A 12,135-nucleotide genomic window follows, 5' to 3' on the forward strand; every position below is an offset into this window, starting at 1 on the left:
CAAAAAAATACAGCTAACTATCACAATAAAACACAATAACAACATGATAACATTAAAACAGAATTTCATTTTGGAACCAAACTCTTCATATATATACAGTGTACACACGCATGCACTCGCGCACACACACACACATATATATTCATACAATATACGTATATGAAGAGTTTGGTTCCAAAGGGAGATCTTTTTCAAAAATCATGTTTTTTATTGTTATCATGTTTTTATTGTGTTAGTAAGCTGTTTTTTATTAGTTATTATGATTTAAATCAAAGCAAACCAACTGGAGTTTGATGATATTGGTTGGAATGCGAAATAAAGAAATATTTTGAAAGAATCTCATTTTTGTAACCAAACTTTTCATATATTGACAGTTTACACACATACATAAATATATGTTAAAATATGGTTGATTTTCATAAGAGCTTTATCAGCAGATCACAAGTTAACACATGGACATTTCTTAAAATGTGCAAACAGGAATTGATAAGAGGAAACTTTCATTTTTTATCAATTGTCTAATTCCTAACATTTTGATTCCGATTCCAGAATTGGAATTGATTTTCGACTCCCAACCCGGTTCTTATGGTTGTGTTTTCTTACTTGAACCTGACAGAAACTTGGCCTTCATGTACTAATTCAGAAAATATAATATACAGAGGCCAGACCTCAAGCATTCATATGCATTGTGTGCTTTCAGTTAATAATGGCTAAACGGGTCTTACATATTATAAGGTTCTATCTACATTCTGAGTAGTTTTGAGAAAAGTTTCTGCCTTCCAGTTAACTTTATAGATAAAACCTTTTTGTTTCAAAATCTGTAGAAAATGAACACAGCATAAAGAAGAAAAACATAGCAGAATAAGAATATGTGAATAACTTCGTTTTGACAAAAATGTGAGATAGAACCTTTTAATTCCAAGGCGATATGGGGATTTATGAACAACATGCAAGTTGGTTCACCCTACGGCCATCTTAGTAACAGCTTCAGGAAAACGTTTCATAGTCATGCAGGTGTAGTTCCAATCCGCTTGAATTGTTTACATTACACTCTAAAAAAATCCATATTTTTAAATGTACTCTTTTAATATAATACATTTTCAAACAAGAAATAAAATCAACAATCATACATTTTTGTTGTTGCTTTTGAGTCGTAAACATTACTAAAAGGCATAATGCATTAACACATTAATGCTTTTGTTTATTTTGCAGCTCCAGAAACCTGCAGCCCCAAACAGTTTGTTTGCAGGGATCAGGTGACATGCATCTCAAAGGGCTGGCGGTGTGACGGGGAAAAGGACTGCCCGGACGGATCGGACGAGTCCCCAGATGTCTGTATGTATGACTGTTTCTCTACATTCTGTTGTTTTAAGAATTATAGAGCTTTAGTCCAAAGGTCACCTTCAAGTTTTCTTAAAGCAAAGCTTAACCACACACCACACTAAAAACAGAAGGATAAGCTGCTTAAGTGTATTCACAATTTACAATGGCTGTAGTCCATGTCATTTCTGCATTATTCACACTAAAAGCATGAGTTTGCACATATTTCCGTGGTCATTGGTTTTTTAACAGCAGATGTTACATTGCCATGGAAGCTGAACAACTTGTGTACAACCAGGGGCGGTTCTAGGGTGAGTGGATATTCGGGGCTTAGCCCAGAGACCTCCACATATGTGTTTGAATATACATTTCTTGTCAAAAGTGTGCGGAAAATGTGAGCCAGACTCTTGGGCTGTGGCGTCATAAGCAATCATAAGCCGCGCTCGCAGTGAAGATGAGAAAGTTTCGGCAAAGGATAGCTGGATTTTCATTGCTCTCTACTTGAGGGCACCTGCCGCACGTCCACATTTAAAATAACAAACTTTCGCTCACAAAAGACACGAAATGTAAACTGCCCCTAAGTGATTTGTACACGGCAAGGTAATAAAACATTCAGGCCTTCATTGAAAACATTCATGGCTTTAGCCCCCTAAGCCAACTCCACCGCCCCTGCGTACAGGGTGGTAAAATACATGCTGCGTCCCAATTCGGATACTATCCGTCCAAAGTTGTATTCTTAAGTAGAATAAGTAAGTCTCAAATCATAGTATGCTGAAATGAGTATTCTCGAAGTACCCAGATGTTCTTTTGAAGTGTGAATTCATGAACACTTTCCTGCTGATACTACCCACAATTCACTGCGAGGGTGGAGTTTAGTGACGCTTGACTGCATTAATAAAATGAAATAAAACAAGCTTCGCTAAATGAATACATTTAAGTATACAGTAACATTACATACGAAGTAATGAATGCAAAGAAGAGCTCTATTTTGATGTTCATGACTGTTCATGATCACAGTGTCAACTAGGCAACAACGGCCACATACAGCTATATACTTTTACATGACAAAAACACTACATACTTTAAGGGCATAATATAAGTAGGTAAATTGGGATGCAGCAATAGTGCTGGATGACATCACACACTAATTAACATATTTTCGACGTCATTGCATTGTAGTTTGCATAGTTAAGATCTGTTTCTACTTTACTCTCTGAACATTCCGTATTTGAATACAGCTCATTGCCCAATAAAGCTGTTTCTGTTGCCAGTTCTGTTTTATAACCAAGACACATCATCTTAAAGTGGGCCGATTTTAGCTGCAGTCGAAATGCTCAGCCGTAGTGCTGCCGGTTCGTTGAAATTTGAACGGTCTCTTACTAAACACATTGTTATCGCTTGGTAAAAATGACCTCAGCTCTATGAGAGCGGAACTGGCGGAGATTTTAACTGAAGTACGTCATCGCCCCATGCCGGTAGACCCCATTAGCCTGTGATGTGAGCTGAACTGTGAGTTGCACCACAGGCTGGATGCAGCTGTCAGAATGTCTGATAGGACGTATCAGTGTTTGGTTTTCTCCCGGTCAGTTTGTTTTCTGGATGACTTGACCTGAAGCTCATGTTCTTTCACTCCTCTTGTTTAGTCTGATCAGTTCTGATGGCATTGACTTCACATGGCCTTGCTTGTATCTGTTTATTGCCTGCTATCAATAAGACCACTGTTCACAGCGAGAAGCACATCTGCCTTTTTTATTGATAGTTTGGACTGTTTGGAAGTTAGTTGCAAACATGTGAGATTTCAGCTTTGCAACAACTTATCTTGGAACAATATGGAACAACACACAATACGTGATCAATTTTTTCAACCCAAAGTTGGTTCTATTTCAAATTACCCAATTGTTATATATTTAATTTGACTTGCCGATACGAGTAAGACTAAGCATGAAAGTAGCAACCCTGGGGTCATTGGTTGGATTCCCAAGGAATATATCAAATGATTAAATCTACATTGGATGTATTTAGATCGTTGTATTTTAGACATTCAAAATCGCGCAGGTTCTGTACAAACGACTTATCATGCAGTTATGTTGTTTATAATGTCAGTGCTCTATCCTGTACAAAAGGACCTTCCTTCTCAAAAAAGTGTGAAGTTTCTTTCCATCCATACCCTTACTGGCTGAAAAACGTGTTGCTGTCAGGTAGTCATGTGGTTTGTTTCATATGTTTCAACATGCTGCTTAAAACCTGGCTCTGGAAAACAATGGAGCCGTTTACAAGACTGCAATAGGACTTAAGGAATGTTTGTCCTCCTTCAACACAACCCATTATATGCTTTGAAATAATACATTTTTCTTTAAAGAGCTGGCGTGGCATTGAAAAGTGTCGGGCAAGAGCTGAGTCCAAGCACAGGCAGTACACAGAGGCTAAATCGCTCGATGTGAGGAGAACAGGAGAAATGGTGCGCCTTTAGATGGTGTTTAGCTACATTGGCCCGTTGTCGTACAAAAAAGGGGTTTCAAAACGATCCTCGTCGTTTCTACATGCGTTTTCGGAAAATATGTGTTTATACTACACTACCGAAAACGCTTGTCACCTGACCATTCAGACATGCTCAGTCATGCGCACATGTTGCAGTTGTTTGGGCATCCATAAGATTATGTTGGTACTAGTCACAGACCGACAAGTACAACATGAACATGATGGCGAGGAAAAGCAAGGACGAGTTTGTGCGGACAACGTTAGATGAGGTAATCCATGTTATTAGGCTTGTGTGATTTCATCCGGCGCCACGCAGACCGATCGTCGGATGACATCGCAGTAGTGAGAGCGCGGTTTAAAAGCATACGCCTCTCGATTCTCTCTGTTTACAGTGTCCTTGCCACCATCAGGTAGAGTAATGGCTCATGTGACAGAGGCTTAACGAATCAAGGAAGCAAAATCAATGATACAGATCACCCAATCAGTAAGGGGATGTGGGCAACAACGCCTGCGTATTCTAAAGTCTCTGTTTTCGTCCATTTATACTGAAACGCAATCCCAGACTTTTCAAACTAAAACGGGATCTACAGCGTAAGACGCAGTAGTATAAACGCCGCCTTAGTCTGGAAGTCATTAAAACCCCCATCCAGAGGAATGAGGGAAACTGCTGTTTTTTCATGACCTGCTTTTCTCGCCTCAAAGTCTCTCTCTTACTCTCCCTGGAACAGAAAAGCAAACTACTAAATCTGACACATTAGCCTTGCTAATGTTTGGCTGTTCTTCTCCTCTGCATTTCAATTAAACCGTCTTTTCAGCATGTTGTCATTATTTCATCTATTCTTACATTGAACACTAAAAATTGAGAAGTTCTGATTTGAAGTAAGCCACTAGAGATCGCATACATCGTTCTCCTCCATTGTGTCTGCTTCAAAGTGACAGCACATCATTTTTATTCCATTAAAAGGACCTTTGCACCCTAAATAGTGCTCTTGTTTTTTTTTTTTATTTGGGTTATATGAGAGAGAACACATGGCCTTTGACCGCAAATAAATAGTATTGCATCTGCATGTCTTTACAACATACAGTATAGACTGTAATATACAGTGCATACTGTTTTACATTTAAAGTATACTCCGGTATTAAATGATTTACCTTTTTAAACCAGAGGGATAGATGAATAGACATAAATAAAAATAATAAAAGAACAAGGTCAACTGTAAACTTGTAGCCTAATCCTTTCAGGTTAAAGAGATAAGGGTATATACATACATGCATATAAACATACTGTATATACATGCTTAAAATAGTCATCTTTACACCAGCATCTCCTATCCATGTATAATAACAAAGTCTGGTTTGTTCACAAAAAACAAGTTTCAATCACAAAATAGACTAAAACTATGTAAATTAGCCATCGATTAACGTCACACAAACAAGCCGCTCTTGTCTAATGTACTTGCAAAACTGTAAAAGTGATTGTAAAGCATACAGAGCTCTCTGCTCTAGCGGTGCTTCAATGTCATACGCCAATGGATCTCTGCAGCGCTGAATGATGTCCAACACACCTCTTGTTTAAGACAACAGACAAGATCATGATCGTCAGATCGCGCACCCCTAAATTCAACTAATTTCCTCCACTTTTTCCAGAAACAAGTCTTTTTCGATTAACATAAAATGTGACCTTTATTTATCCAGCGATACTGTATCAGGACATATACAGCCAAAATATAATATTTTGCTTATTATAATTTGTCCCATCTAAAAATATGTTCAAGGGCTTTCGGTATTTCCATCCATTATTCTTGAATACACAGACATTCCCAAAAGATGTGATAATGGTTCGTTTACTACTGTCTTAATTTGTGCTGCATTATAATAATCCTTTAATGAAGGGAGACCGCATCCCCCTTTGATAATTGTAGTGTTTTGAATCGTGCCAGATAAAGCGTGAAAGCATTTTATCCCATTCTATGAAATGTTTTCCCATTATGGGTTAAATAATGCAATTTACTATCAGCACAGATTATCTTGATGGATAAACAGTGTTATCAGTGATCATGTTTAAGCTGTCTGCATCAGCACAATATAACAGATTTAACTCACAGCTGAAAGGGTTCAATTGAGCAGAAGATGCGCTTGGTTTTTCCACCGGACGCTCTGTATAATAAAGGGTTATGGGCGCCAAATTCGGACACATATGTGTTTGTTTAGCGATAGTAAAGTATAACCCTAACATAACTGTGTGATCAATAGGCTGAAAATCTACTGTTTTGTCATTGATGTAGAACCCAGAACAATGAACTTATTGCAGCAAGTTTGAAAATGTGCAAATGTGCTTAATGTTTTATTTTAATGTAAAAAAGCATCTCATGTCAAAATCATATCATAGTCATATGCTATTGTTAACAGTTTTGAAATTATATTATTGTGAGTGTATAGTCATGTTTTTATAGTCATGTTTGAGGGATAATGGGAGCTAGCCATTAACGTTAATAGTGCTGTCCATATGGATATTTCTCTTAAACAGACGCATTGATACGCTTCAGAAAACCTTTGTTAAAGTGGCAGTCCGTAAGTTATCTTGAATAAAAAATTAGCAAGTACATGAAAGAACGGTGTTTAGAATTGTGTCACTACCCTTGTGGGATTCACTACGGAAAGCTTGTAATAATGGTTTGTAATTTGCCCTGTCGGGTCGCCTATCCTGGAGATCCTTATTTGGTGTCTTTCGTCTATTCGTCATTTCATCCCATTCGTACACAGCACGAAGAGGAACCGGCTGCTAGTCAGCGCGTGGATGCTGCAAGTGATTTGTAGCGTGTACTCACAACGGTTGGGTAGGATTTTGAACAACTTTAAGTATTATTTATGACGGCGTTTAGTACTTTTACTTTTAAACGGCAAGCGTTGACATCTGGGGATTCATCAGTTGTGAAAAACAAGAAAGTACGAACTGATGACAGTTTACAAAGAAAAAGTCGTTGTGATTGGACTCGTGCAAAATAATATTGGCAAGGCATTTCAAAGGTGGCGTGAACTCTGTCTCAGGCATGACTTTATTTCTTCTGAACAGGTAAGACATTTCAATATTTCAACAGATAACACAAAATCCGTAGCTTACCTGTTGTGTTAATACAGACAGGTACAGTTTCTTTCGGTCTCTCTTTGTTATGTTCATTATGATAAATGTAAATGAAGCCCTATTCGCACGGGATTAGTATTATCTGGGGACCTCGTGTCATTTAGAAATGACCTCCCACATCTGTATTTCACGTGGAGCGAATTAGCACGGATAAGTGAAACCTGTGATTTTACTCAAATTTACCGACTTATATCCCGGATATGATGGCAAGGCTTTGCATATAGTATATTGTCGTGAACGAGGACGTGGTGGAAGAACCCAAGTGCAGGCAGACACGGATGAAGGGGTTAAAAAAGACTTTAATAAATAATACAAAACAAACACCCTCAATGGGGAAAACACTAACCAAACTAACTCTCAAAAACTGAAAACAAACACTTCCCTCAAGGTGGCAAAAACAACCAAACAAGGAACTTGGAAATAAACGTACAGGACCATGAACTTGTAACACACCATACAGGGCAGGAATCATCTACAGGGGTAACAAGAACAGCATACAAGTACAACGAACGAGCACAGGACTATAGACACGAGGAGGCTTTAAAGGGAAACAAACACAGGATAATTGACAAGGGTCAGGTGCGGGTACTGAAACACTCAGGGAAGGTTAACGAGGAAACGAGATGGCGGGAAACACTGACGAGACACGAGAAAGCACATGGCAAGTCAGAATCAAAACAAAGCCATGTCTTTCTCACACAACACCTAAGGCTATGCCATGACTCCGCTGCAAGACCAAGAATAAACATGACATGATAGCGGAATCATGACAGTATATATAGTTGTATGATGTACAATGATTTATGACCTGTGATCTTCTGTCCGGTTCGCATTATGGGAAATGAGAGACTTGAGACTCCTGGCCAAAACGGAAGGTATGGAAATGACCCAGCACCCAAAATAATATAAAACACAGCCTCCATTTGTGCTATTTGGGTCTATTTATGTTCTTATTTGTTCCGTGTTATATCATCTTCCATGTTATCTGTGTTAATTATGCGCTACTGATGAACAGTGAAGATTGTCACCGGTGCACTGTCTCAGGCCACGACTCAAAACATCAGACTCATCCGCGCAGTTGAGCAGTGCCGAATCACAACTCGCATAAAGAAAATACCACCGCACATCACCTGCAGTAGCATTTACAAACTACGCAGTGCCGTAGCCAATCCTACGTAGTGCCGCTTTGAGACCACAGAGCTGTATCGAGCTATCCTTTGAATGATGGATGCACTTTTTATAGCTTAAAAAAATTGCCCCCATTCTACCGCTTGGAAGACGACGATACGTGGTATTATAACTCCGACTGCAATATACTTCAAGAAGAAAGTCACATTCAGGCAGGATGCCTTTGAGACGGAGTAAAACATGGGAAAGGTTGTTTCTTGGCTGGAGTATCCCTTTAAGCTATAGGCTATATATAGGCTATAGGCTATTCTGTGTCTAGAAATGTGTTCCGTGTTGGGATACCTCTGTGCAGATGCCTCAGATCACTAAAGATGATCTCATGAAAGAAGTTTATTTATTTACGTGGCTGAATTTCACCGTGTCTTAGTACTGAAGTCTGTCACAGTTCCCAGTGCAGCTGCTGCGGCCCTTCTTTGTGGACCACTGCAACACAATACACAGCTTTGTACCGCCGCTTACTCCGATGAGGAAGAAGGAATTATCATCTTACTGTCATCCAACAACAAGAGTGTAAATAATAAAACATGCAACAATACGTTTGGGTGGGGAAGACCTTTCTTTAGTGTAATAGTATAGCACATTGCAAAGGAATGGACAATACACTGGATTATTGTGAAAAATGTAAAGCTCAAAACTGTCATTGTCTGAACAAAAGTTTACTATGTTATAACTTTCAGAATGACGGTGTGAATAATCTTAAAAAATCAGTTTACGGCCCTACATACCTTCAGCAATATTTTGCTCTAGAGCCTTAACTTAATCCTTCTTCCCAGAGCTGCTGGCCTGTCGATGGCTGTGTGTGTGTGTGTGTGTGAACGTCATTTAGATCTGCTTCATGTTGAAAAGGTTAAAGGTCTGAGCTCTGATCACACAGCGGAGGACTGGCCTGCTGTGCTAAGACGACTCTGTTGTTTAACGCTTGACAGCTGCAAAAATGAACCATACAAAAATACAAGCTATGTGTTTAGCTTTAGAAGTTTAAGTATGTGTATATTGCAATCAGATCTCAACACACATACAGCCGCAGGAATAATTAAAGGTCCAGTGTGTAATTATGGGACGGTCGATTGATAGAAATGCAATATAATATACAAAGCTATGTCTTCAGAAGTTTATCAAGAGCTTACACAATAAAGCGTTATTTTTATTACCTTAGAATGAGCTATTTCGGGTCCCGTTGCATGGAATTCACCATGTTCTGTCAGCCGTCGCAGTGTTTTGAAAGGGAGGAGGAGGAACCTTGCCACTAGATATTACTGACTGGACCTTTAAGAGACCATTTCAGAGACCGTTTTTCTTATTTTAATATGTACCAATATGTTTTGTTTCCTTCTGTACACTAAAACAATATTTCTTCCAAATTTCCAACAAAAAATATTGTTTATATTTGCAGAAAATGAGTCAGGTCAACATAAAAGTGCAAAGATACGTAACAACATCGTTTTGTGTCAGAAAATTGCTACATACTGACTTTTGGACCATTGGTAAACAATAAAACATGACAAAAGTTTTATTGGAGAAGCAATTTAGCAGCAGAAGCGTACAGAACTGTGTAAGTGTATTTAAATTGTGTCTTGTTGAGTTTTAGTACTGTGTTAAACTGAGAAATTGCTTTGTATTTACTTCCGCTCTTTCACGTGGTGAAACCGTGTGTAGTATCGTTCCTTCGTGTCTTACTTGTTTGCACTAATACTTATTCCTTTATTGTTATCTTTAATGTTTCTCCCTATTTTCTTTCTGCTTCTCTTAAATATGTGTTTTAAAATCCTTTCTGTTAACACAACACGTAAATCATCTGCCGCATGCCGAAGGCGACGCAATGCTAATAATCTTCACAATGTATCACTACTAGCAACTGCCCCTTCTACTTTCCCAATAGGATTGTGGAACTGCCAATCTGCTGTGAACAAAGCTGATTTCATTACAGCTTTTGTTAAACATTCTGGTCTTTCCATTGTAGCACTTACAGAAACATGGATCAAACCAGAGGACTCTGCCACTCCCGCTGCCCTCTCCCATGACCACACTTTCTCCCACAGCCCTCGCATCACAGGAAGGGGTGGAGGCACAGGTCTACTCATCCCCAAAGACTGGAAATTCAATCAGCTAACACCCATGTGTGACAACAGCTCCTTCGAGTTTCATGCTGTTACTATCACCCACCCTGTTAAAAGTCATTTTGTAGTTATATATCGTCCCCCAGGTCAGCTTGGACATTTCTTGTAGGAGCTGTATGTGCTTCTTTCATCCTTCCCTGAGGATGGTACTCCCCTGGTGGTACTAGGTGACATCAACATCCACGTTGGAAAGCCACAGGCTGCTGACTTCGTCAACCTGACCGCATCATTTCTCCTCGAGCAGGTTTCCACATCAGCAACCCACAAGTCTGGAAACCATCTAGATCTGATCTTCACAAGGTACTGCTCCACTCATCACTCTCAGGTCACCCTGCTGCACACGTCTGATCACTTCTTCGTCACCCTCGACCTCACTGCTCCGGATATCGCAGATGTCTTACCGATGGTCACTTTCCGCGCAACCTGCGGTCTCTCCCTCCCTCCTGTTTTTCCTCTGCTGTCTTCTCTGCACTCCCCCCCTCTGATGAGCTCTCTCTTTTGAATACAGACAATGCCACAGCCACTCTGTGTTCCACGCTTAAAAAAATCCTGCTTGGACAACCTATGCCCTCTTGCATCTGGACCAGCCCGTGCATCCCCGTTGGCTCCCTGGTTATCGGTGTACTGCGTGAGCATTGCGCCAGGCTCCGGTCAGCTGAGAGAAGATGGCGCAAGTCAAAAGACCCTGCAGACCTCTCTCTCTACCAATCTCTTCTCTCTTCTTTCTCTGTAGATGTCACCTCTGCAAAAAAAGATTACTACCACTCGAGGATCTGCAACTCTCCGGACTCTTGAACGCTCTTCAAAACCTTCTCTGCTCTCCTCTGTCCGCCTGCTCCCGCACTTTCATCTGAGTTAACAGCTGCTGATTTTGCATCGTTCTTTGTAAAGAAAACTACTGCCATCAGCAGCCAGTTCTCTACGCCACCACCTGTCGAACCCGCCCACATCCCTGACACGTGTGTGCTCCCCACCATTTCTCCTCTGTCTGAAGCTGATGTCTCCAAGGTCATTGGCTCCAACCACCCTACCACCTGCCCACTGGATCCCATCCCCACCCATCTCCTCCAGGCCATCTCTCCAACCGTTGTGCCTGCTCTGACCCACATCATCAACTCTTCGCTCACCACTGGGACATTTCCCACAGCGTTCAAAGAGGCCCGCATCACACCGCTTCTAAAGAAACCCACCCTGGACCCTACACTGCTAGAAAACTGCAGGCCTGTCTCCCTTCTTCCCTTCATCGCCAAAGCCCTGGAGCGAGTTGTGTTCAACCAGCTCTCCTCCTTTCTCATGCAAAACAACCTCCTAGACAGCAATCAGTCTGGGTTCAAGACCGGTCATTCCACAGAGACTGCACTGCTCTCAGTCATCGAAGCCCTCAGACTGGCAAAAGCATCATCCATGTCATCTGTGCTCATCCTACTGGATCTGTCTGCTGCCTTTGACACTGTCAATCATCACATCCTCCTGGCTTCTCTCAGTGCTATGGGTGTCTCTGGAATGGCGTTGCAATGGTTTGAGTCCTACCTCTCGGGTAGGTCATTCAGAGTATCCTGGAGAGATGAGGTCTCCGCGTCCCAACAGCTCAACACGGGGGTGCCACAGGGCTCAGTGCTTGGACCGCAACTCTTCTCCATTTACATGACATCCCTCGGCTCGGTCATTCAGAAGCATGGCTTCTCCTATCACTGCTATGCCAACGACACACAACTCTACTCGTCATTTCAACCGGACGATCCGACGGTCGCTGCTCGCATCGCGAATATTGAGTATTTGCTAGTCTTGTTGAGTGTTTAGTTTTCAGTTGTGGTATCTTGTTTAGTAGTGTTTTCCCCATCGAGGGTGTTTATGTTTTGTTCCTGTGTTATTATTTATTAAAGTCTATTC

At 40.7% G+C, this 12,135-nt stretch overlaps 1 protein-coding gene across 1 annotated transcript in view; it reads left to right on the forward strand.

The window, feature by feature from the left end:
* lrp1aa (low density lipoprotein receptor-related protein 1Aa) overlaps positions 1–12,135 on the forward strand; it is a 134,079-nt gene that overhangs the window by 9,891 nt on the left and 112,053 nt on the right. Inside the window, exon 2 of the mRNA XM_079483245.1 lies at positions 1,213–1,335. Coding sequence (XP_079339371.1) covers positions 1,213–1,335 — 123 coding nt within the window. The remainder of the gene's footprint in view (positions 1–1,212; positions 1,336–12,135) is intronic.

The sequence above is a fragment of the Barbatula barbatula genome (genome assembly GCF_947034865.1).
Source record: "Barbatula barbatula genome assembly, chromosome: 20".
Lineage (NCBI taxonomy): Eukaryota > Metazoa > Chordata > Actinopteri > Cypriniformes > Nemacheilidae > Barbatula > Barbatula barbatula.